Consider the following 25,258-nt stretch of genomic DNA (forward strand, 5'->3'; position numbering starts at 1 on the left):
GGTGTACTAGAAGGAGAAGAGAAAGAGCAAGAAATTGAAAATCTATTTGAAAAAGTAATGAAAGAAAACTTCCCAAATTTGGTGAAGGAAATAGACATGCAAGTCCAGGAAGCATAGAGAGTCCCCATTATGCTAGATGCAAAGTGGCCCAATTCAAGACACATTGTAATTAAAATGCTAAAGGTTAAAGATAAAGGGGGAAACTTACAAGCAGCAAGAGAAAAAAAGTTACCTACATGGGAGTTCCCATAAGACCATTAGCTGATTTCTCAAGAGAAACTTTGCAAGATAGAAGGGATTGGCAAGAAATATTTAAAGTCATGAAAAGCAGGGACCTACAGCCAAGATTGTTTCACCCAGCAAAACTGTCATTTAGAATCAAAGGGCAGATAAAGAGCTTCCCAGACAAGAAAAAACAAAAGGAGTTCATCGCCACTAAACCATTATTATATGAAATGTTAAAGGGGTTTATTTAAGAAAAAAAGATCAAAACTATGAACAATAAAATAGCAAAAGGTACAAATCTATCAACAATGGCATCCCCCTCCAAAAAAAACCCCTAAAAACCAAAACAAACTAAGCAAACAGGAAGAACAGGGACAGAATCATGGATACAATGAGTGTTTTGATGGTCGCCATGTGGGAGGGGGTTGTGGGGGAATGGGTGAAGAGGTGAGGGGGTTAAATACAAATAGGTAGTTAAAGAATAGCTATGGACATATAAAGTACAGGATAGGAAATGGAGTATCCAAAGAACTTATAAACATGACCCATGGACATGAACTATGGTGAGGGGATTGCCTGAGGGCGTTGGGGATGTTGGAGGAGGGACAAAGAGGGACAAATCAGGACAACTGTAATAGAATAATCAATAAAATATGATTTAAAAATAAGGTATCATGGGACTGGCTTTGGTGACTATACACGTGAAATGCAAGAAGCAGAAAATGAAATAAAAGCTGAGGTTTCCATAATGCGGTAATGGAGTGTCTTTGATGTAGCCAGTAAAAGTTTGTTGAATTGAATAAAATGTTAAGAGCAATTTTCTTGTATTTTTCTCTAAAGATGAAATTGTGGCAGTTTTAGATTCTGAGGCATAAGAGAGAGACTGTGTTTCCGAAGAACCCCCTGATACTCAATGAACTGGCACAGTAGGCTTATTCCACTAATAAACTATCTCTACAGTGGATGCTATGAATTGAGTCAGCTTGTGAATCCTACTCTTCAGAGGAACTGGAGCTAATGGCTCCATCTGAGAAGAAAAGAGCCTGCAGACTGAACTGTGCATTACAACTGCCCTAAATCTGGGGAAGATACATTAGAAACGTAGTTTTCACTGACTACAGAAACGACAAAAGCATTCTGCTTTCTTAGTGGCACACTGTCCAAAATAATACCAATTGCCTGAAAGGAAAAAAGAAAAAGAAAAAGCATAATAAGAAGCTCAGACTATAATTAAAAAAAAACAATAGAAATATTGTAGTAAGTACATGATGTTTAAGTCAGATTTAAAATCTTATGCTGTGAGAATTCTTGCAGACATTTATTTTAGACTTTTATTTATTTTATCATCTTTTGTGTCCAAGTTCAGTGAATTCATTGGCTAGATAAGTTCTTTAATGAAGAAGACCTGTATTTCAGTGTGTCATTATTAAAATTGTGACAGCTTTGTAGACAGTCCTGTCACTGAAGCAGCTGTGCTGGAAGGGCCGTAATTCCTTGCGGTGCTCTGCAGGAGAGCCCTGAGCCAGGGGTCAGAGGACCGGCCCTTCCCTTACCACCTGCATGTCTGTGAATACTCCTCATCTGTAAAATAGGGATAATAATGGCTTGCTCAGTATATTCCAAAGGGCCGTTTGATGATTGGAGGAGATAATCCTTGGGCAAGTTTTATCGTTTGTAAAGTCTGCTGATTTGCTATCATTACTATGGAACAGTCCATGTAGGGGCAATGCATGAAGGACCTATGGCATAACATAACGACCACAGTGATAATGAGAGCAGCGTGGGCTGGCTGCACAGGCAAGCAAAGTCACTGCAGGATGTCACCCCTAGAGCTGTTGCCTTGTGCTATTTATCCCAGGATATCGAAGCAGTAACTTGCTTGCAGGCAGCAGACTAACTTGTAGTCAGAGATGGTCATTTTGAAGCAAAGATCTGTAGTTTCTAATCGTGGATCCAGGTAGCTCAAGGATAGTCAAGAGTCAAAATAACCATTCTTGTATCTTTTTAAGAAAAGATTCATAGCAACAGTTTTCCTCTTGCTGTTCTTCTCTTTTTGTCCTTCAGTGTGCACATGTTTTTACAGCATAGGCAAATTAATAGGCAAGTTAATTGAAACCAGATATATTCCTATATCTACTTTGATGACCTGTATTCTCAATAAACAGTACTTTTTTTTTTGATTTATCTACTCAGTTGAAGGCCAGTTTCTTATAATTTCTAGTTTAGGCTCATTGTAAGGATGACTTATATACTAGAAGAAAACGTCCCCATTCTCAGAAAATAGTGTTTCTCTGCAGTCCGTTTGGATACAAAAGTATGAGAAGATTTAAGAATAAATTGCTCATTCTTGTTGATGGATGTTCCCCACTGACCCATCTTTCTTTTCCAAGAGCTAGAGCTTCATTTGTAAAATTCCATATCAATTTTGTCTCTAAAAGGTGTGAATAGGAACTGCTAATCAGTTGATTTGTTAGCTACCAGCAAAGGGAAAAGGGGAAGCTTAGGTAGATAATTGGTGATTCTCTCTTTCTCTCTCCCCTCCCCCCACACACATACACACACAGAAATACACACAATGTGCATGTATGTTTAAAGGGTCAGTGCCTCTGAAACCTGTGGAGAGCTCTTTAAAGAATCATATTCCAGCCCTGGCTGGTGTGGCTCAGTGGATTGAATGCTGGCCTGTGAACCGAAGGGTTGCTTGTTTGATTCCCAGTCAGGGCACATGCCTGGGTTGCAGGCCAGGTCCCCAGTAGGGGGCATACAAGAGGCAACCACACATGGATGTTTTTCTTTCTCTCTTTCTCCCTTTCTTCCCCTCTCTAAAAAGAAATAAATGTTCAAGAAAAAGAACCATATTCCAGTTATGCAATTATAGTTGTGACGTTTTGGTTCATTGTGGCTCATTATGAATGAAGACACAATAACTGGAGACTAGTACCTATCAACATAGAAGTACGTGTTAATTCTCTTTATAGTTGTTCAGGTAACAAGGCTTTCCTAATGTTAGAGGAATATGTCATGATTAGGAAGTTATTAAAAAGATTGAATGGCAAGGAGAGTAGTTTAAATTTTAAAAAGGCATTTAATGATGATATTTTAGAAGTAGAATTTGTATTTCCATTTGAGATTAACTGCAACTCAAATCTAGAGCTGTGAAGGCAAAACCCAGTAATTATGTCACTAGCCATAAATCAGCATGTCCTGGACCGGCATTATTTATGTTTGTGGAAATAAGAGGCAGAGGTGGTGAAAATAGAAGCATCTTTTCTAATTTTAGATTTTGGGACAGGGAACAAAACTTCACCTTGGTATTACTGCTGTTAACTATTGGATATTTTGGTTAAACTGGGTTGTATTTGGAAATATACAAGCATCGATTGTACAAAGTGGCATTATAGATTAACTTTTTTTTGTTTTGTTTAAACACTGAGAACTGTGCCTCTGATGGAAGGCACCTTTTAGTGTTCTTTTCCCTACATTTTCTTAAGCCTTCCTGCCCTTTGCTTTTTGTTATTCTTAATTGAAAATCAAACCATTGAGAATCCAGAATGCAGCAAGAGCATTTAGGATATGTTCCAGACTGCAATGTAATAAAGGTAAAAATGCTAAAAATGTCAAAGTTCACACTCGTTAATTTTAGATGCCCTATAAATTTAACTCTAATTCAAGTTTTAATTTTGATTTTGTTTCATTACCTTATAATTATGAAGCAGATGCCATCTCACCTATTTTTCTCACCTGTGAAGGAGGGTATGGGAGAGTGTGACAAGTATGTATTAGCATGGTTGAAGGAAAAATGACAGCAGCCCTGGCTGGTGTGGCTCAGTGGATTGAGCGCCGGCCTGTGAACCAGAGGGTCAGCACTCCAATTCGCAGTTGGGGCACATACCTGGGCTACGGGCCAGGTTCCCTGGCGTGTGTGTGGCATGTGAGAAGCAACCAAACATTGATGTTTCTCTCCCTTCCTTCCCCCTGTCTAAAAATAAACAAAATATTAAAAAAAAATAAAAATGACATCAGTATGGTCTTTCTAAACGTACTTTGAAACTATTTAAAACTTCAAAGGATTTTTTCTTTAGAATATGGCATTGACTTTTTAAATTTATAAGCCAGAATCAGAATGTCTGTTTGCTGATACAGAAATAAAAAGTTTTCTGTTCTTCCTTTTTCACTTTTTAAAGACATATTGCTTTTTCATCAACATGGAAATTAAGATTCTTTAAATAATGTTAGTAAAATAAGCACATCATATAATTTTGAAGATTTAAAAAATATATAGTTTATTTTTACTAAATCTTAATATATAACCAGCATTAAAGAGATGATGAGAAGTAGCCTGCTGCAGTTAATGACTGTATTCAACTGTTCTGATAATGAGCATGTTTCTATTGACAGACCATTTAAAGTATTATAAGTATTTTTGGTGAGCTTACATAGTTCTTCAAAAGAAATATATACTTATACCCTGCTTTATACATTTGGGTGAAAAAATAGTAATAACACTTTCAAAATATGGGTGGGAAAACAAATCACAATAAATACATTGGATTCTCAAGGTAAAGACATGCCTAATTCTCAGAGTTACAGCATTCTGTGTATAAAAATAGTACAGTTGGGCCATACTGTTTTTGTAAGAAACTCATTAAGAGCAACATTAAAAGCTTCTTCTTCTTCCTCTTCTTTTTTTAAACTTTGACAAATTCCAGTAAACTGTGAGGAAACTGCCCTTCCAATTGCTTTTCCTCTGCTGAAGTGTCTAGTGGTGAGAGTGCATCCAAATTAAAATCAGAAAGCCCCTTAAATTCCTTTCAAGAAGCCCATCCTGTACCACTCCTAGAAGGCCTATAGCTGTTTCTACTTTTGGCTGGAACAAGATTGCAAAAGTCTTCAAGAAGAAATGGAAATTGTAAGGGGAGTTTCCTGCGCTCTTATGCTTTATGGTTTATTTATCCCTTTTTTTAAGTCCATTAAAATTCCTTTGCCAAGATGTCCTATCTCTAGATGGAAATCTTTGACAATGATAAAAATACTATGTAATGAGATACTTACATCCAAAATTCCACAAACTATTTTAAATTTCTAAAATAATGATAACAAACAACAACAAGAAATTACAGTGACTAGTAAATAGGGAACTAATTATAAGTAATGTGAAGTGGTTTCCTATTCACAGATTTTATTTTGGTGTTCGTATATTTCTGTGTTTTTAGCATGACTGATAAATTTGCTCCTTTATAGGTAAAATTCAGATAATAGATGCATAAATAATATTAGATTGTATATCTATATGTGATAGCTGTATATATCTATAACAACATATTGATATAGGTCATTATCGATGAAGATTTCAGACACTTGGGAAGTTGATGTGTCTTCCTCAAAGACCTACGGTTGAGCTGTGGCTGAGGGGAGACTGTTTCTTTTCCTTCGTGGTTTGACATAATGTGTATCATCCATGTGCATCTCTCTTGCATTCCAGGTTTCTCCTCCACCAGCCCCCCGGGGACCGACGTTGCCAGCTGAAGGAAGGCTGTGAAACTGCATCCCACCCATCAGTCCAACCAACTCCCGTGATGAGCTCACCAGTGCAGCCCGGTCAGTCTCATTTCTTTTTAAACCTTTAGCAGACTGTGCATGAAAGATGTTGTTTTGTGTTGCTTCAGACCAAAAATTTAAGTCATGAAAGGACTTTCTGCTTTTTCTGATGAAGATTGGTTGATGGAATGAATTTTGAATATTTATTCTAGAGCCAGTCCTCTGTTATGTAAACCAGTTGGCTTTTCAGGCAACTCAGTTCATTCGAGGAGTTTTCAGAGCACTGGGCTTTCATTCTTCCTGGTTTCATGCAACATGGGGGTTGAATTTTATGAAGTTATAAATGTTTATTCCATACGAGGCAGGCATCTAATTCACACTTGTGGTCTTTCTGACCCAGTAAGTGTCTGTATGCTCTTAAATTGTTCTGTGGACTTTGGAAGTCAGCTTTCGGAGTCGCTCCTCCTCCATCTCCTGACACTCAGGAAGGATAGCTTTCCTCCCCACCCTTCTTTGCTGCCACTCCTGTTTCCTCTGTGCGTACTTAATTATGCTCTCAGCACCTGCTTCCTCCGACTCCAGTGTACTGTGTGGCTCGTGTACTGTTGTGACCAGCACTGCCAACACCCATTCCTACAGGAACAGGGTGTCACTGTTGGAACAAGCACAGGCTGAGTCTTAAGAATGACGGAGCAGACTCAGAAACCACGTGCTTAGCATGAACAAATTTAAAAAGAATTTTCAGTTTGGATTACTCTAGGAGCATTCATGTCTATATATTATTTAAAAGTGTTTCAGCATCTTGATATCCTTGAGTTATCCAACTTCCAAGATTGGAGCTAATGTAATATTATATCTAGAGTTTATAAAGGGAAGTCTTTGCCAAGAATTTCCCTCTGCAGAGTGCCACACCCAGATTAGTTGCTCTGAAAGGTCATGGCCTCATCAGTCTTTCCCCCTCACCCCCAGGAGGCCTGCAGCTTGCATGTCGAATTTGGAACTGGAAATTATTGGGGAGTAGAACTGTGGTTGTTGATTCTAGATGACATAGGAGAGCTCTCTTCCAGAGTCTTTCATTACAGGTATGGTTTGTAATTGGCATTGTCATCTGGATAAGCAGATGAAGGGTAACCTCAGCCTCTTATCTCTGAATCCCTGTGTCCCAGAGGCTCCCACACTTTACCATGCGTCAGTATCATTGGGAGGGGTCAGTATCATTGTTCAAAACAAGCCCATGGCCCTGACTGGTGTGGTTCAGTTGGCTACGTGTCATTCAGCAAACCGAAAAGTTGTCAGTTGGTCAGGAGACATGCCTGGGTTGTAGGTTCAGTCCCCAGTCAGGGCATGTATGGAAGGCAACTGATTAATATTTCTTTCTTGCCGATCAGTGTTTATCTCCCTTTCTTCCTCCCTTTGCCTTTCTCTCTAAAAAACAAACAAACAAACAAAAAAACATGCTCATAGTGTTTGACTCAGTAGGTCTGGAGGGGGGCCCAGTAATTGAGATTTTTGCAGGGCTGTGCCTGCCTGGGGACTACACTTTGGTAACCACTGGTCTAACCTGCTGCACCTGTTCCTGTCCCCGCCCACCTGCTCCGCAGCCTGCCCTCGTAAATCGCCCAATGTGAGCTGCTCTGCTCATCAGTTATAGCCTAGTCTTCTTATCCTTTCTATTGAGATGAACTTAAATCCGTGGTAGCATTTTATATATGTATATATTGCACTTTAAATATATATTATATATATTCATTTATATATAAATTTAATGTTTCAAAATGGCATAATTTAACACAGGCATTTAATTTAGAACCACCACAGTCAAACTTTTTTTTCTTCTTGTGGTGGAATGTGTTGGAATCATTAAAAAACATACTAAAAGTAATAGGAACAAATTGGCTAAGTACCGAAGTGGCAGAACACTTCCTCCATTTTCAGAAGTTATTATTTAGAATTTATATAGGGGCTTGCCTTCAGTTCTCAAGGCCAGAAATTAGACTTTTTATATATCTAAACAAATTTCCCCTGTCCCTTTTTTCTCTACTCCCTCAACACACACATACGCACACACAGACACATGCAGACACACACACCCTTCCCACATTGTTTGTTACCTCCCACCTTTGCATCATTGGAGAGTGACAGGACAGATTGAATCATGGGAAAATAGAATTTATGGCAGTGACAACAACTGTGTGCAAGTAAAACATTTGAAAGGGCATTTCTACCTGGATATGTAATCTTGAAATGGAAACAAAGTGCAGATGTCATCGAGGCTAATGAGAGATAAACTACACAGGAGAAAATTTGAATCCAAATTATAATGAAACTCAATTTACACAACTTACTTATGAATAGTGCAAGCATAGACTTTCGGTGTCTGTGTGGTCTTTGTGTGCCATGTTTTTAACGTGTAGACCTGGCCCCACTTGTTTACTGAGAAACGCGTGGTCCCATTAGAACACTGTTAGAAGTGGTTGGATGCACTGTTTAGCCCATCAAGGACTATTTAAAGGTTATGATACTGCAATGAGTGAATGCAGAAATATTTTGATAAACTTAATTGAAAAAGAGAATCAATGCAATGTAATAAGAAATATTTTAAAATTTTACACGCTTAAGGAAAAGTGGATCAAATGGCAGAAATTTAAACAGGTAAGGATTTTATGGTGATTCTTAGTGGGAGCTATGGGCACCTTGGAGAATTTCTCAGGTAGGTTTGTATGATATCTAATTTTATTCTAAAAATATTATTTTTGGAGAGGTCTGTGTAAGGGCGATATCACTCTTGGTTTTCTCATCTTATGTGTGAAACAGAGGGTAGGGTGAGATTTTTGTTATTGATGTTGTTAACTGCTTAAGAGGTCAAGTACATTGGGCAACAAAGCTAAAGAAATGCTGTATATGTGTAAGGAACAGATGGTCAGAAGTAATGTTTACTGAACTCTGTGAGGTAAAAGAGAAGGAAAACAGGTGAGTGAGTGCAGCTGACTCCTCCTAAGAGAGAAGAAACAGACATGATTGAAGGGGATTTGAGGTTTAATATGAGTCATATTGTCCACCCAGTGTAGATGGTTGGTTGCGTAGAGAATGGATGTGAACCATGTATCAAGGTACATGGGGAAGAGGAGGTACTATGATGGATACATAGCACAGCTTCTCCTACTGAAGACAATAACAACTTGTAGCATTTTAGAAAAAAATAGGAGTTCTTATAGGTGAATCTATTGTAAGACATAATGTGATCAAATATACTGGACTCTTTGAAAAAAGGAAAATAATACCAAATGCCTTGATGAGTTTCACCTGTAGCTGACACTAACTCACTACTGGTAATATCTGCCAGTTGAATTCAGCTTACCCTGTCCTCAAGAATACTGACTTTATAATATGAAAATATCCTTGGAGGCTGCTATGTCAATGAGGAAGTTCTTGCCAGGAGGATAATTGTGCAGTTAGGAGAAGGGAAAAAGTAGGAGGTAAATGACAGGAGCTACTGAGTGAAGCTCTTGACTGTAGAGTCCTCAAAATTTCCTTGTGTACATTCTCATAAATACATTTGCTCTGGTGAGAGCAGCATTAGACAGAGGTCTTAATCAGTTCTGTTTGGGAAGTTTTTATGAATGAAATCTTAATTGAGGAAAGTCATAGCAAACGGGCCCAGTGGGTGGGAGTCTTTTCTGTTTACTGCCAGTAAGTACAAACCATGATTAGAGACCTGAAATGCACTTGGAAAATGTTTGGCCACAAACATGAATATATTATTCTGCTCCTAATCTGTATATTATGGCACCATAACTACTCCAATGGTGAGAAATAACCTGATCATTTGACTCCGAAGTGTTTTTTTCTTATATCTCCTTTTTTTCTGACTATGTAAAAAGAGAATTAAATTGGTTTTATGCATTCGCCATCCATTTATTTTGCTTTTGTTTTACAAAGGGTTCTAAGGGATTTTGTGCACCAGGAAAATAGACTCACTCCAGTTATTACAGAAGCTCTTTAATAGTCCATTTCACAGGCACAGTACAATATTTCTGTTTGTCTTGAAAATTTGTCCTGGGTGGTGTGAATTCTTCTCTTCCTGGTCTCATAAAAGTTCTCCATCCATATTCAAGTATAGTTGACATCAAGTACTAAATAGTACGGCCTTGATCATTCAGCCAGTCGAACAATAAGTGCTGAGTTTTGAATATAGAATCACCAGTTCTTATTTTAATTTTGCTTTGCCAATAGTGTTCTTAGGGCACTGGGTGCTGGTTTTTGGCACCAAGGAGCTTGAACAAGGGAAGACTGTGTGGGTAAGATTGGCAGCTAGTTGCTGCAATTGACATAGTCATTTATTCAAAACTCATGAAGCACATATTTTGCACCAGACAGTGTGTCGCTTAGTGGTACTAAATCATGGGCCTTATGGACAGCACCCTTTAGTGGGGGGAGACAAAAGCGTAAATAGTTTTGGTTCATTCATTGTGCTGAGCACTTTAAGATATATATGAACAGAACTTAATTTCTACTATACAGCATAGTACGCATGCCATTTCTAGTAATTTAATTTTTATCAGAAGTGCCACATCTCAGAAGGAAAGACTTTAGGGCTCATCTAATCTAGAGTTTCCCAAGTACGTCTGATAATGAGTCACATGAGGCTCTTGTTAGCAATACTGGTTCTCAGGCCCTTCCCCTAAGGAGGCTGGTGTGGGAGACCTGAAGGAGGCACTAAATAATGTAGAACACCCTGCTCCTCACTGTAACTGGGTGAAGTGCAGAAATATTCCTTAATCTGCCTAACAAACTCTAGTGTTTCTTATTTTGGGACTCTAGAAAAACAGACAAAAAAATACTTCATTAAATCCCAATCTTAATATAGGTGTTTTCTCCTGTGAGCTGAGATAGAACTCAGTTATTCTGTTTTCTGATAAATAAAACAGCAGTGCTGTGGGAAAGCAGAGGAGGGAATAATGCGTGGGGACATTCTAGTGGTTTATGTGTGTTCTCTGCTACCTGGGCCTTCTCGTTTTTATGTCCAGGTGAACCAAAGAGATCCTTAAAGGGAACATTTTTGTCCCTTTTCCACTCTCTCAAAACGTGTTTCTGCCTATATTAGCAGAGATCAGATTTTTAGGATGATACTATAAAATACATAATTGGAACCTGAACATTTTAAAATTAAGCTGTATCAATCCTATGATGATTCCGGCATGACTTTTAAATTTTTTGCCTTTTAAAAAATTTATTTTTATTTTATTGATTATGCCATTACATTTGGTCTATTTCCCCCCTTCATTCCCTCCACCCTGCACACTCCTCCCTCACCATTCCCCCCCTTTAGTTCATGAACATGTGTCTCAAGTTCTTTAGATTCTGTATTTCCTCTACTATTCTTGCCCTCCCCCCTATCTATTTTTTAATCTACTGTCTATGCTACTTATTTTCTGTACCTTCTCCCCCCTTCTCCTCCTCCCACTCTCCTGTTGCTAACCCTCCACATGGTCTTCATTTCTATGGTTCACTCCTGATCTAGCTATCCTCTTAATTTGCTTTTGTTTTAGGTGTGGTTCTTAATAACTGAGTTTGCTGTCCTTTCACTGTTCATCTTTTTTATCTTCTTTTTCTTAGGTAAGTCCCTTTAACATTTCATATAATAAGGGCTTGGTGATGATGAACTCCTTGAATTTGATCTTATATGAGAAGCACTTTATCTGCCCTTCCATTCTAAATGAAAGCTTTGCTGGATAGAGCAATCTTGGTTGTAGGTCTTTGGTTTTCATGACTTGGAATACCTCTTTCCAGCTTCTTCTTGCCTGTAAGGTCTCTTTTGAGAAATTCACTGACAGTCTGATGGGAACACCTTTGTAGGTGACTGTCCCCTTATCTCTTACTGCTTCTAGGATTCTCTCCTTCATTTGAATCTTGGCTAATGTAATGATGATGTGCCTTGGTGTGTTCCTTCTTGGGTCCATCTTCTTTGGTACTCTCTGAGCTTCCTGGATTTCCTGGCAGTCTATTTTCTTTGCCAGATTGGGGAAGTTCTTCTTTATTATTTGTTCAAATAAGATTTCCACTCATGGCTGTTCCTCTTTCCCTTCTGGCACCCCTAGAATTCGAATGTTGGAATGTTTAAAGATGTCCTTGAGGTTCCTAAGCCTCTCCTCATTTTTTTGAATTCTTGTTTCTTCATATTTTTCTGTTTGGTCATTTTTTCCTTCCTTCTGGTCTGTTCCCTTGATTTGAGTCCCAGTTTTCTTTCCATTACTTTTGGTTTCCTGTGCATTTCCATTCATTTCAATTAGTTTCGCCTTCATATGTTCCTCTAATTTGTGATTAAAATCAACTGGTTCTGTGAGCATCCTGATCACCAGTGTTTTGAACTGTGTATCTGAAAGTTTGGCTATTTCTTTATCACTTAGATTTATTGGCTCTGGGGCTCTGAGTTGTTCTTGAGCCATGTTTTGATCTGTTTGTGCCTGTTACGTATGAGGAGAGGCACCTTAGGTGTTCACCAGGGCGGGGCCACCCAGGTGGCTGGTTTGTGACACTGTATGTGGGGGCAGGGTCAGAGAGGGATCAGTGGCGGTCTTCTCCACTCACCTGGTCGGCCTCACCACTCGCCCCCGCCTGTTTATCTGAGTGCAAATGTGGGAGCCCGCAGCCCTGCGTTGGGGCCTGTGAGGTCTGTCTCAATGCACCTCTCTTCACTGGTTTATCTGTGCGCAAATGCGAGACCTCAGACAGCCAGCCGCACTGCACCTTCCCTGGGTCCGCCAGTAGCTACCCCGCCTCTGGGATCCACGCCCTCGGCTGCCTGCAAGCCTCCCAGGTTGGGGATCTTTTTTTTTTTTTAATTTTATTTTATTGACTATGCCATTACAGTTGTTCTATTCCCCCCCTTCATTCCCCTCCACCCTGTACCCCTTCCACCCTCACCATTCCCCCCTTTAGTTTATGACCATGTGTCTCAAGTTCTTTAGATTCTATATTTCCCCTACTATTCTTGCCCCCTTATCTATTTTCTACCATCTATTTACCTACCACCGATTTAGCTGAGTGGGAGTTGTTTTCGGACTCTATATTGTTCGATTTTCTGTAGTTTGGTTGCGTTTATTGTTGTTAAAACTTTGTTGTTTTTAGATTTGGTTGTGCAAGGAAGCAAAGTGTTTCTACCTATGCCTCCATCTTGTCGGAAGCCCTCTGACTTTTAATTTGATGAATCTAATTTATATGAAGTAATTATGATGAGAATGTGCCCTAAGGAATTTTCCAAACACAGACCCCAAGGTGCATCATGCCCTCTGGAACTACACAATGGTGCGGCCCGAGGGCTTCCAGATGACCTTGAATGGTGGAGTTGCCAGAGCAGTAATTGCAAATAGCAAGAACAATAACTTTAGGTTTCAAAGCCCATTGCAGAGAGGTACCTCATTTTTCTTTTCTTCACCTCTGTGGGAACATGTAATAACTGTTCCACCCATATGGAGTCAGAGGACCAGGCAATTTATATAAGCTAAAGGTTTGTGGCAAGATATTCTATATTATATTCTATTCCTTTTTTTCATTGGCAAATCTTCGACAAAAATTTGTTGCATTTTCCCTGCATGTCTCTGTTTTGCTAAAGAGCTGAATTCTCTTACAAAAATGTAGATTAGCTGATAATCAAAAAGTTCTTTGAAATATAACTTTGCTATGGAAATGCTAAGTAGTATAAACAATTTGAGGGCAAGCATTAATGAAAGCTTCACTGCAAGCATTTTTTAAAGAGGACCAATAAAAGCTTCACAGTTCAATTAATACAGCACAACATTGGGTTTTCCAGGAGCATATGGGGCCCAGAAGGCCTGCCCCTGTTTTTAAAATTTACGAACTCTTTAATGATTCACCACTTTTACTCCAGCGCATTACCCACTGTGGTACCGTTTAGTCATTAAGTAGGAAACGAAAACCAGGACAGAGCTGCAAACAAATTTCATAATGGCCAAGTGGGGACTTTTTCTTCAGTTTGTTCACAGTGTTACCATAAAAAATGAATGGTACACCCGATACATTCAATGAAAATAAAAAAAAAATGGTAAATGAAATAGTCATAGGACAGATCAAGTAGGTAATGTCTTCTCCTGGTGAGTGATCAGATGGCTGTTTAATGAAATACAGGTCAAACCTCATTGCAATAAGTTGTGCATAAGTAAAATATTTTTAGTTTCCTGGCTAATTATTTATTTCAAGTGGTATTCAATAATAGTATTCTAAGATAATCAAATAAATTGATCCCTTGATGGTTTTGTTGTAATAAAATTTGATCACAGAGTATAGTATTGGTGGGAAACACTGAATATTACAGTTATTAAATATTGTTTCCAATATATTTTTACTAATATAACTTTACAGTTATTCTTTTGCTATTTCTTTTTTAAAGATTTTACGTATTTATTTTTAGAGAGAGGGGAAGGAAGGGAAAGAAACATCACTCCAATGTGGGAGAGGAACATCCGTCAAACAGTTGTCCTCCCTTATGAGCCCTGACCAGGGGACCGAACCCACAACCCAGCCATGAGCCCTGCCTGGGAATTGAACAGGCGACCTTTCACTTTACAGGATGACACCCAACCAACTGAGCCACATCGCTCAGGGCTCTGTTGCTATTTCTAAGTCTCAACTTCTCAATCCGATATTCAAATTTGACACAACCAGAGTAAGCATTTAATTTTATTCATTCTCCAGTTCCCGAGGGACAGTGCTTTAAAAGTTGGGCACAAATCTTTTCCCTAAATGTCCTGTTTAAATTTATTCTGCATGTTTATTTGTTCTCACCTTTATTTTTTGCATTAAATTTTGGTGGGTAATTTAGTTTATATATTTCTTACTGTGTTCATTTGCAGCACTACCAAACACCCATGCTAGAGTTCAGACAGGAAGCAAGGTTGTTTCTTACTCACATAAAGACCAAAAGCATTTTCCTGAGTGGTTGGCTGTTCTTTTTCTAGTGGGTGTGCAGGGCCCCAGACAGCTTAGAACAGGTGGCTCACACCTCCACTGCTAATGAGCTCTAACATCCCTGTACCTCGCCACACCAGGCTGATGGAAGGGGAATGGAAGAAGTGGATTGTGTGTAAGTTTCCCTAAATCTGTCACGTCTGTTCACAGTTTATTGGGTAAAATTTAGATAGATAGTCACACCTAATTACAAAGGGGTTTGGGAAATGTAGTCTAGTAATAGCCCATGAAAAGGTAGGAACAGTTTTGGTGAATAGCTGGCCAGTCTCTACCATATTTGTGTTGACCATTCACACCTGGGAGTGCAAATCTGGTATTGCTTACAAGAAGTGCAGTATTTCCTAATGTACTTTTGATCAGCCAGTTACTAAAGAGTTAAGTAAGGTTCCTTTAAAGAGATAGAAATTAAAATCAGGACAAATCAACTTATAAACATTTTGTAACAGCTGTTTGACTAAACCTTTCTCTACGAATCATGCTAAATAGTGAAGCTGAGTAGCTGTCAGAAAATTCAAGTTGTTGTTTTTAGTGGGAACTCTCCAGGGAATGGGAATATCGTATCTAATGTAGAATATAATTTCCTTAATTAGTGTATAAAAGTCATGTCAGTGACAGCCGAAGACTGAAAAAGAAAAAGGTCGTGTCAGTTTATCTGAAATTATGGTTTCATATATACTGAGGAAGAATTTCCTTAATATTCACAATTCTTATGCTTGGTCTTTATTGCACATTGGCATTTTTAAACACCTTCATAGTTTTAAATATTACTATGAAAATCGAGGCCAATTGATAAATACTTGTTTTGCACCAATCTTTACGTGGACAAAATTATAAAACATTAGTAGGCTTTGTTTTCTTGAAGATCCATGAGTAACATTTTGGTATTTCTGCAAAATACACAGGGGCAGCCTTTTGTTTAGCATTCTGTGGGATCTTTATAAATTTTTTCTCTGTGTACTTTAGGGTTTGCTCCTAAGAGTGACAGAACTTTGTGTGGGTGTAGGTTGTGTAGCATGTGTGCATTTTTGTGTTTGTTTGACAATACTGTAATAGATCTGAGCAATACAGAGGTACATGGGGCGGTATTTTTCCCTCTAAATAACACTCAAATGCTTTGCTTGATATTCCTTTTATTTCTTAATTTTTGTCTGTCATCTTATGAGAATATCAATATACAGCAGCCTCCCCCATTTATAAGGTATTACCTCTAAATTTTTTAGGTTTAGAAAGCAAAGAACTATGTTAAATAAACTTGTTAGTAAAATAAGAACTAGTTTTATCAGTTTTTAGGAGATGCACAAATGTCTCTTTTATGAGAAAAATACATCTTTGTTTTTTCCTACCTATAGTGATTATATTTGAACTGTCTTCTGAAACCCCTTATTTTCTTGGTTCTCTCTGTCTTTGCTGTATAGATTTGCACAGTTCTGAGGTTTGTACTAGGTGAGACATGATTATGGTTTTGACTTTTCCGTGCACGCCTTAGAAATGATATTCAATAAGTTTTCTCACTGCATATCCATGTGTTGATTTATGTGTTGCTTTGGAGTTACTTTAATATCCAAAATAAAAGACACATGACTAAATTATTGGTTTTTCTTTAACATCTCATATTGAGTTATAGAAAATGGAAAAACTGAGATGGTCTGTGAAATTGGTTTTAAGTCTTTCTTTCATGGTGACTTCCTAGCATTTGATTATGTAAGCCTCTTTCCTCTTGTGATAGAAGGTTGCTCCTTTTAGGTGGTTCTGCATAATGAACCTTTTCTCCCCAGACTCTTCTTAACTTCCAGGAAGACTTACTCTTCATATTGATATTATAGTTCCACTGGCAGCTGGCCGAGCTGGGGAATTTCCTTTGGAGTTGGAATTTGCCCTAATAATTGCACCCCCTTTGGAATTGGGTGAGTCCTGAGAGAGGGCAGGTGATCACAGCAGCACACACGTGGGCATTCGTCTTTTATTTTTCACTCTTGGAGGAAATTGCTCTTCAGAAAGAAATGCTGAAATTACATATATGCAAATTATTCATGGGGAAAGCTAGTTACGAGGGGTGGACTCTGAGCATGTCTGCGTGGGCAATAACAGCTGGTGGCACCTTCCGCTTGCTTACCTGACCAGTGTTTTTCTGATCCTGAGATTTATATGTTTTCTGGAGCTCTGAGATTGCTCTACAGATGGACAGAGCTGGAGCCTTATCCTCAACTCCTCTTTCTAAAATCTCTCTCTGATAGGAAAAAAAAAGCCAAGTCATTGTACTTGTTTGATTTGGCACGGGGATGCCAAATGTGTTTTGGGAATTTTACTATCATTTAGGGGGTACTGTCTCTTGAAATAAACTATTAACTCAGTGATTGTGAACTATCTTCCTGATATGATCAGAAAGACTTATATTCTCTCATCATATGTTGCATTAAAAGAAGTATTGTAATTAAAGATTTAAGGAAATAAAAGTGAGTAGCTATGAAACATTCTTTGGAAATGGTTTTTTATATTAGTTTTAATGTAGCTGAATCTTTGTGCCTATAATAGGGCACTTCATTTTTTAATGATGGAGACTTGACTATATCAATATCTTATTTTGGTTTTATGTTGAAAGTGAAATAATAAATTGGAGAACAGATTTTAAAGATAATATTATATTAGTGAAAAGGCCTAGAAATTAGTAGAAAAAATTAGGGAGCTAATTATAGAAAGAGGAAAAATAATACATACCATAACTTGTGTTAGGCAGCGTGTGCTACTGAATCTCCAAATTTCAATAAAATATGTCAAAGTAGAGTTCATTTTCCCGTCTGTTGGGAAAACAGATAATTCGCCTACCCATCTGCCTTCCTACCTTTCTCTGTTTTCTTTCTTTCTTCTACTATTATCCTGCCTAATTGCAAAAAAGGGCTTGGGATCTATAAGTTTTTAAAAATAAAATACATGAGGAGGAAAGGGAGTGAAGGAAGGAAAATTGGATAAAGCAAATACCCTTAATCCATAACTCAGGTTCTATGCAGTTTTTAGTAGAGGAATGAGCTCCGAGCTTCCTGGTAGCATGTCTATTTTCTATTACGAGATTAATCTTCTTTCAGCCTAAATCTGATCAAGTCACTACTGTGTTGTGTTTAGCAAATGTCAGTGGCTTTTCATCACCTCCACCAGAGGTGCACAAGGACCCTGTGCCCTGTTCGGCTTTGTCTGTCTTTGTCTTTTCTCGGTGAGCTCTGCCCCCTGTCCTCGTGGCCACGTGGAGCTGGGCTTCTTCTCCAGGTCCTGCTTTCCCGCTTTCTCACTGCTGGGAGTGTTCCCACTCCCACCCCACACTATTAGCTGCCCCTAACACACCACCCTTCCCCCTCCCCCTAGTTCTTGAGAAATGTCTTTATTTATCCTCAAGACTTGACTTCAGTTCCCCTCTCCCTTGAAGCCACCCCACGTGGCCGGGGCTTCTCTGACATCTGTTCCCTCTGTTGATTGTACAACTTCTCTTAGTGCTGGGAGTTTTCTTAGTAATAGACTAAGCTTTTTGAGAGCTAGGGACATCTTTCTAAGATTTTCTTTTCTTTTTTTTTTTTGGTATAAACTAAAGCAGTGCTATTTATTTTACTCACAGTTGCTCGCTTAGTTAAGTAATACACTGCCTAGCACATAAAAGGAGCCAAATAAGTGAGGGGGAAAAAAAAGGACAGTTTGTGAGGAGGCTGTTGATAGTGGTGCTATCATTGGAGGGTGGGGAGGGGATTGAAAATATCTGAGCAGAACCAAGCTGCTTGATCTCTGGTAAATCAAGTCCCTTCCTCTGTGGGTTTTTTTCCCCCTCATTTGCTGACTTTCTTTTCTTTTCGCTTCTTCCGAATGACAATTTTGAGATGTTCTTTGACCTCTATTTAGTGCTACCCACTGAAGTGTTTTTTCTTCTATTTCTAGGGTGGCTTGCCTATTCTGTGAACAATTAACATTGCAGTAGGGTGGTTATTGTTTGCAAGACTTTGTGCCTGCAGACTGAGTTCCCTAAATGTGGAGAAGCCTCTAAATTTGGAAGTGCTTTCGCTAGCACAGTGGTGGAGAAGCAGCCCTACCAGCCTCTTTCCTTTCAGCAACTTGGACTTCTCCCTGTTCTAACACTTATAAGCTACCTGCCTCCCCATGAAAAATACACATTGTAGTTAAGAATACAGAAAGGAGTAAAAGAATTTTGAATAGTTAACCAAGAGATTGTTCTTAAATTAGTTTAGAATTCATTAGTCCAGCATCTTTTAAACTTTTAAAAATGCATTTTTGCAAACTGCATTATTAAGTTACTCTTTTATATTCTGTATTCCTGTGTTCATAAAATATGCATATAAAACAGCTCTTTTAAAATTTATGACTTTTCAATCTACATATGTTTTCAGCCCCTCTCATTTAAAATAATTTTATTAACCCATGTCACCCCAATAAAGTTAATGAAATTTGTTTTTGATATGAGGAAAAGATAATGAGTTTATAAACACTTTAATGTAATAGTTGAAGCCTTGAGAAAGATGAAATGAGGGTCTCGCACTTCCTGTGCATTTGCGTTAAAGATGCGTTTTTGGTACTGTTCGACAGTGGGCAGCATACATCTGAGAAACAGCACTTTGTCTTACCTTATATTTCTAGTCAACTGAGGTTCCCTTCCCATCTGCCCAGGAAGTTCATTTTTGTAAAGATCATGGGAAGAACAGATGTGGAACAGGCAAGCACTGCATGCCTTTCACACAGGGCTCCCCGGGGAACCCCTTTGGGGAGGTTTTTGTTTGTCATGAATATAACAAGTATGTCTTTGCCCTGCATGATGCAATGGTCCAGCCTCCTGTGGGGTAACATCCACTGACAATAAAGCCAGAACCCATTAGTTTGATCGCAAACTCCCTGCATCCATAGAGATTTGCCCCAGTCTAAATGAGTGACTAAACCTCAAACTGCGAGATAAACTTGAGGTCCTTGGTGAGTAGGGACCTATTAAGGTTAGATTGTTTATTTTGCTTGTTATAACTGTAGGATTATTAAGGAAATGTTTACATCTTATTGTGGCTGTGTGTTCTTAATGCCTGTATTCCTTATTATGCTCTATTCCCCACCCCCATGAAAAAAAGTCTTCGTACTCATGAGGTCAAAATAAACCTATATCTCTTGCTTTGAACACTTCGTTACCATACCTATTAATGATAAACTACACAAATGCATGTTTGGAGTTATTAGTAAAGCCCCAGGATTTAAACATAGGCTATGGAACAAGTATTACCTGTCATCTAGCTGTTGTTCACTGAATCTCCCTTTGTCCCAGTTTCCTTATTTGGAAAATGTGTCATGAATTTTTGTTGCATTGGTACATAAAAGGTATAATTGTAGAAAAGGAGAAGATAGGATCTATAGGATAAAGGATCTAGTGTGGACTTAGAATTATTGCACATGCCTTTGTTTTTCTCTCAAATGTGACCCATGACTTTCGTGGGTGTTGTCGTGAACTCTGATGTCTATAGGTCTTCCTACACTGATGCGAAAGACCATCACTTCCAAGCTCTGTCACAGTTTCCCAGTTTCGTCTCTGTCTCAGATTTGCTCACCTTCAGGCAGATGGACTCATTCCATTTCTCTTTTATATTATATACCAGCTCTCTATGCCACCTGCCTTGCTTGACCTTTTTGGTGTGTTTTGATACTATTTGCCAGACCAGCAATTTTTATAAGCATACCCTCTCTCCTTTCCCCTCTGTACATTTGCTGTTGTGCATTAGTTACATATGGTTTCATGAAAATATTGGCCACAAGTATCTTCCTGGATCTTTCACTAGCAATGTTGTATTGTCATTTTTGTGAAATTACTTTTTTTGGTCAAATAGGGTAACATTGGTGAGTGTAAAGGATTTATCGTTTTAGTAGCTTCCATACCATGGCCCAAGAAGAGGTTATGGCTGGTGCCCAGGCTGAGATCCGAGAGTCATGGAGCTGTGGGTTTTATAACCTGCAGCAGGCAGCTGAGGAGTACAGACAGTGGGAGTAAGGGCACCGGGAAGCGTCAGGAAATCTTTATTAGCAATGCAGCTCTGCCCCAACTGACCTGGGGCTTTGGGAAAGTTACTTTACCTCTCTGGATAGGAATGTTGCATCTTGCATTGGCTTCCAGTGGTTGCTGCAACAAATCACCATAAACTTGATGGCTTAAAATATAGAAATTTATTCTTTCACAGTCTGGATGTCCAAAATCAGTGTCATTGGGCAGAAAAGTAGGTGTCAGTGGGGTGGTACTCCCTCCAGAGGCTTTGGGGCAGAATCTGTCCCTTGCCTCTTCCAGCTTCTGGTGGCTGCCAGCATTCTGTAGCTGTGGCTGCATCACTCCAGTCTGCCTCTGTGGTCACATTGCCTCCATTTGTGCCGTACGATCTCCCTTTGCCTCCCTGTGGTAAGGATGCATGAGATTGCATGTAGGGCTTACCTGGGAAATACAGAATCATCTCTCCCTCTCAAGATCTTTACTTATATCAGCAAAGTCCTTTTTTTTTTTGCCATATAGGGTAACGTTTATAGGTTCCAAGGATAAGAATGTGAGTATCTTTGGGGAAGATGTCATTATACCAAACACCTGAAATGATTTCTGAAGTCCTGATGACTTGTAAGTTCTATTCATGCATTTGCTCATTCACTCACCCATTCACCAGACTTTCATTTCATGCCTATTACATGCCAGACCCTGTGCTAGGTATTAGGAATAACACATTGACCATACCTTTAATGAGTTCATTAAGTTGTTGATAAGAGGTACCATACAGAGTAAATGTAGAGATGAAGACAAGATAGACAACTTGATTTAGACTATAAGATTAATTCTTTGTGTGTCTTTTTTTGTATCATTCTAGAGAACAACCCCCATCATTCCTTGGTGCTTATAAATTATTTCAGTAACTATAGGGGTTATGTGCAGTGTGAGGGCCAGAAAGTGTTTTGCAGCGGGGAAGGGTACATATCTGCCTAAATTCAATTCAAAAGAATGTATTTCATACAAAGTCAAATATGGACATTAACACTCAAAGACTTTATAATCTTACTCAACTTTTACCAACTCTGGTTGCATATCAACATAAATACTAGAGCTTTAATATCTGTGCTTTCTCCCCAACCCCACATTTGGCTTGGTTCTGGGTGGAGCCCAGGGGTCTTTTTTTTTTTTTTTTAATAAAAAAGCTCATTAGGAGCTTCTTACATGCAACTTGCATTGAGTGCAGAGAATCTCTGATCCGTAGAAGCTAGCTGTAACTAGGAGAACAAATACACAGGTACTGATAAAAATGCAAGGCAAAATGCTGTACCTTTCGTTCAGATATATAGAAACAAAATGATTTGGATACCCAGAGGGGGATGTGAGCATACTTGGTTCAAGCGAACTTAGAGAAGGAAGTATTTGAACAGTCCTCAATGGCTGGGTGTGGCTTCCAGGGCTTTGGGGAAGGGTGGTGTGGTGGGAAGAAAATCCACAGAGGTGAGGAGATGGGGAGAGGTGTGGGGCGTGGCTGGAGACAGTGGCCAGGCACCAGTTCTTTTTCGGCTCAGACTTTCGGGTCTGGAACTTAGAGGAGGCCGAGAATCTAAATTTAAACCTGGTCTTCTAGGACATTTTAAAGGTATATTTTTCTAAGGTAGGAGGTTGGAACATGTGTTATTTAACAGCTGATAGACTGATTTATACTTAAAAAAATTTAGAAACATAACAAACTGCCTCTATTTGTATTCTTGCTGGAGGTTCTGTAAATATTAGGAGGTTTCATTGAGAGAACTAAAAATGGAGAGGAAAATTTTTTTAGAATATTTCGAAGGAATAATAACCAGGATATGGCGATTGACTAGAAGACAGACAAATGCAGTAGAAAGTGACAAAGGTAATTTTGAAGTTCGAGAACGATGCTAGAATTTGTGAGAGTGAGGGATGTTGACAGGAAAGATGATAGCTACCACTTGCTCAGTGCTTTCCACAAGCTGGGGGCTTTACTACTCTATTTTCTTTATGTCATGGAATTCTTCTCATAACTCTTGAGGTAGATACACTTCTTAGTTCTCTTTTACTGATAGAGAAACTGTGAGGAGTCAAGTATCTTGCTGTAGGGAGCTCTCAGAGTAAATTGAGTGGAACATCTAGAACTCAGATCTAGTTACCCAGATTCTAGTTTTTATTGTTTACCATCCTTCTGCTAGTTATCATGAGACTAACTTGAGAATAAAGTTGATGAAGAGAAGTTCAACCCAAAGGCAGGAGTTTCAGAATCATCTGAACAAAGGTCACACTTGAAAACACGGGTAGCTTCAAATTAGCAAGCACCAACTTATTAATTAAAAGATGGAAGGGTCAGAAACCTTGAGACGTTTAGGGACAGTATCTTGTCCCTTTTTAAAGATGCCAGGCACTTAACACATGACTCATTAAAAAAAATTCTTGAATATTTAAAGAAACAAATAAACCAATCTTTCAATCCTGAATTTTTCTACCTATGCCTAAGATTCTACCTACTAACTTAAGTGGCTCAAGGAGATAAATGTAAATACTTTCTTGAACTTCTGTTACCTGTATTCGTGCACCTGGTTCAGTTTCATACCCTTGAGGCTTTTGTTGGATTGCGTTTCTCCACCTTACTCCATGTTTTCCCCGGTGGAAAGGGTCACTCTGTGGAGAAGTGGTGCTGGTGTGAGAGGATTGGCAGGGTAGTTCAATGTCTGCGTCAGTTTAAAACTGGAAAGCATTATGCTGAGTGAAATGAACCAGGCGGTGAAAGACAAATACCATATGGTCTCACCTTTAACAGGAAGCTAAACAACAAAACAAATAAGCAAGCAAAATATAACCGAAGACACTGAAATAGAGAACAGGTGGACAGTGAGTGACCAGAGGGGAGAGGGGAGGGAATTTCAGGGAAAAGGGGGAAAGATTTACAGGAACAAGTATAAAGGACACATGGATAACAACTAAGGGGGGTGGAAATGGGAGGGAGCTGGGGAGGGCTGGGGGGGTGGGCTGGGATGGGAGTAAAAGACAGAAAACTGTACTTGAATACCAATTAAATTAAAAAAAGAAAAAACACAAAAAAAGAAAAGGAAAAAAATAAAAGAAGTAACTCCTAAAGGGCGAGGGGTCTTGGCTGTTGAGTGTCTTTCTCTTCCTCCTCCCCTCAGAGTACCTGGACTTTATTTCATTCCAACATTATCATAGCATATGCATAAAATGGCATTATTAAATAACCCAGGAAAAATGATTGCCTTTGTAACATGTTATATTCTTTTGTTACCTGTCATTACAACCAGATCAAACTTTTTAGGCTTGTCTTGTTCTCTTAATCCCCTTTGTTCCACAATCCAAATCCAGCATATTCGGGTTTCAGGAATTGAGTAAGAAGGATTTCAAAATAGCTATGTGGTTGTGTCAAATACTTTAATGTTATAATGCTTTGTTTCCCATGCTGGTTTTCTTAGAATCACATTTCTCTCATTGATTTGTAATTTCTGGTATTACAACATTAACATTAAACCTAAACTCAGCGGAGCTCTAATCTGCATCCTGTCTGCCCTATTTTTGCTCATACTGTAATTGAGTGCTGGTATGATGTGGTCTTCTTGCGTAACTCATCCCACCTAACTTAGAAAAATTACTGGAATGGGACTCTCACAAAGGTGAGATCAAGAGAAATCAAATTAACTTGTATTAAAGATCAAGGTTGGCTTTCAGAGTAAGCAATTTTGTGGTTTGAAGTAAAACAACTTTCTTTACAGACAATAGACAACAAAGCAAAACATAAAATCCATCATTCTGTTATTTGAAAGACATTGGGTAAGTCAATGATTCTCCATTTGGGCTATGCATTGCAAGTGCAGGGCCCATCTGTAGAGCTTTAAGAAGAGCCCTGGCCCTGGCTGGTGTAGCTCAGTGGATTGAGCTCGGGCTGTGAACCAAGGGTTTGCCAGTTCAATTCCCAGTCAGGGCACATGCCTGGGTTGCGGGCCAGGTCCCCACTGTGGGCCATGTGAGAGGCAACCACACATCGATGTTTCTTTCCCTCTCTTCCTCTCTTCCTCCCTCCCTTCCCCTTTCTCTAAATAAATAAATAAAATCTTTTAAAAAAAAAGAAGAGCCCTGAACTGGGACCCCCACCTCATGATTCAGACTGACTTGGACCTTTGCGAGGCCTGGATGGGGGTATTCACTGAACCTCCACAGTGATTATATATCCTGCAGAGTGATTATATACACGCAGTGAATGTTGAGATCCACTGTTCAGAGAAATAGCAGGGAAGTGCAGGAGAGCTGGAGAAAGTATATACAGAATTCTTGCCATTTAGGAAAAAATAGTTTCTAAAAAAGGAAGTTATTATCTAATTGGTTATGAAAGCTAAACTCTTAGTTCTATTTTGAAAGGAGACAAATTAGTTTTATTATGATGACGTGTGAGATGACAAGTCTATGAGTTTAAAAAGCCCTTTCTCTCCATGCGCCTTTCTCACTTTTTTTTTTATTATGTGT

The 25,258-nt window shown here is 38.8% G+C and overlaps 1 protein-coding gene across 1 annotated transcript in view; it reads left to right on the forward strand.

The window, feature by feature from the left end:
* The window catches only part of HDAC9 (histone deacetylase 9), an 841,506-nt gene that overhangs the window by 60,835 nt on the left and 755,413 nt on the right, over positions 1-25,258 (forward strand). Inside the window, exon 2 of the mRNA XM_037163907.2 lies at positions 5,708-5,823. Within this exon, the coding sequence (XP_037019802.2) occupies positions 5,802-5,823 (22 nt within the window). The 5' untranslated portion in view covers positions 5,708-5,801. The remainder of the gene's footprint in view (positions 1-5,707; positions 5,824-25,258) is intronic.

The sequence above is a fragment of the Artibeus jamaicensis genome, unplaced genomic scaffold (genome assembly GCF_021234435.1).
Source record: "Artibeus jamaicensis isolate MK-2021 breed Jamaican fruit bat unplaced genomic scaffold, CSHL_Jam_final contig_923, whole genome shotgun sequence".
Taxonomy (NCBI): domain Eukaryota; kingdom Metazoa; phylum Chordata; class Mammalia; order Chiroptera; family Phyllostomidae; genus Artibeus; species Artibeus jamaicensis.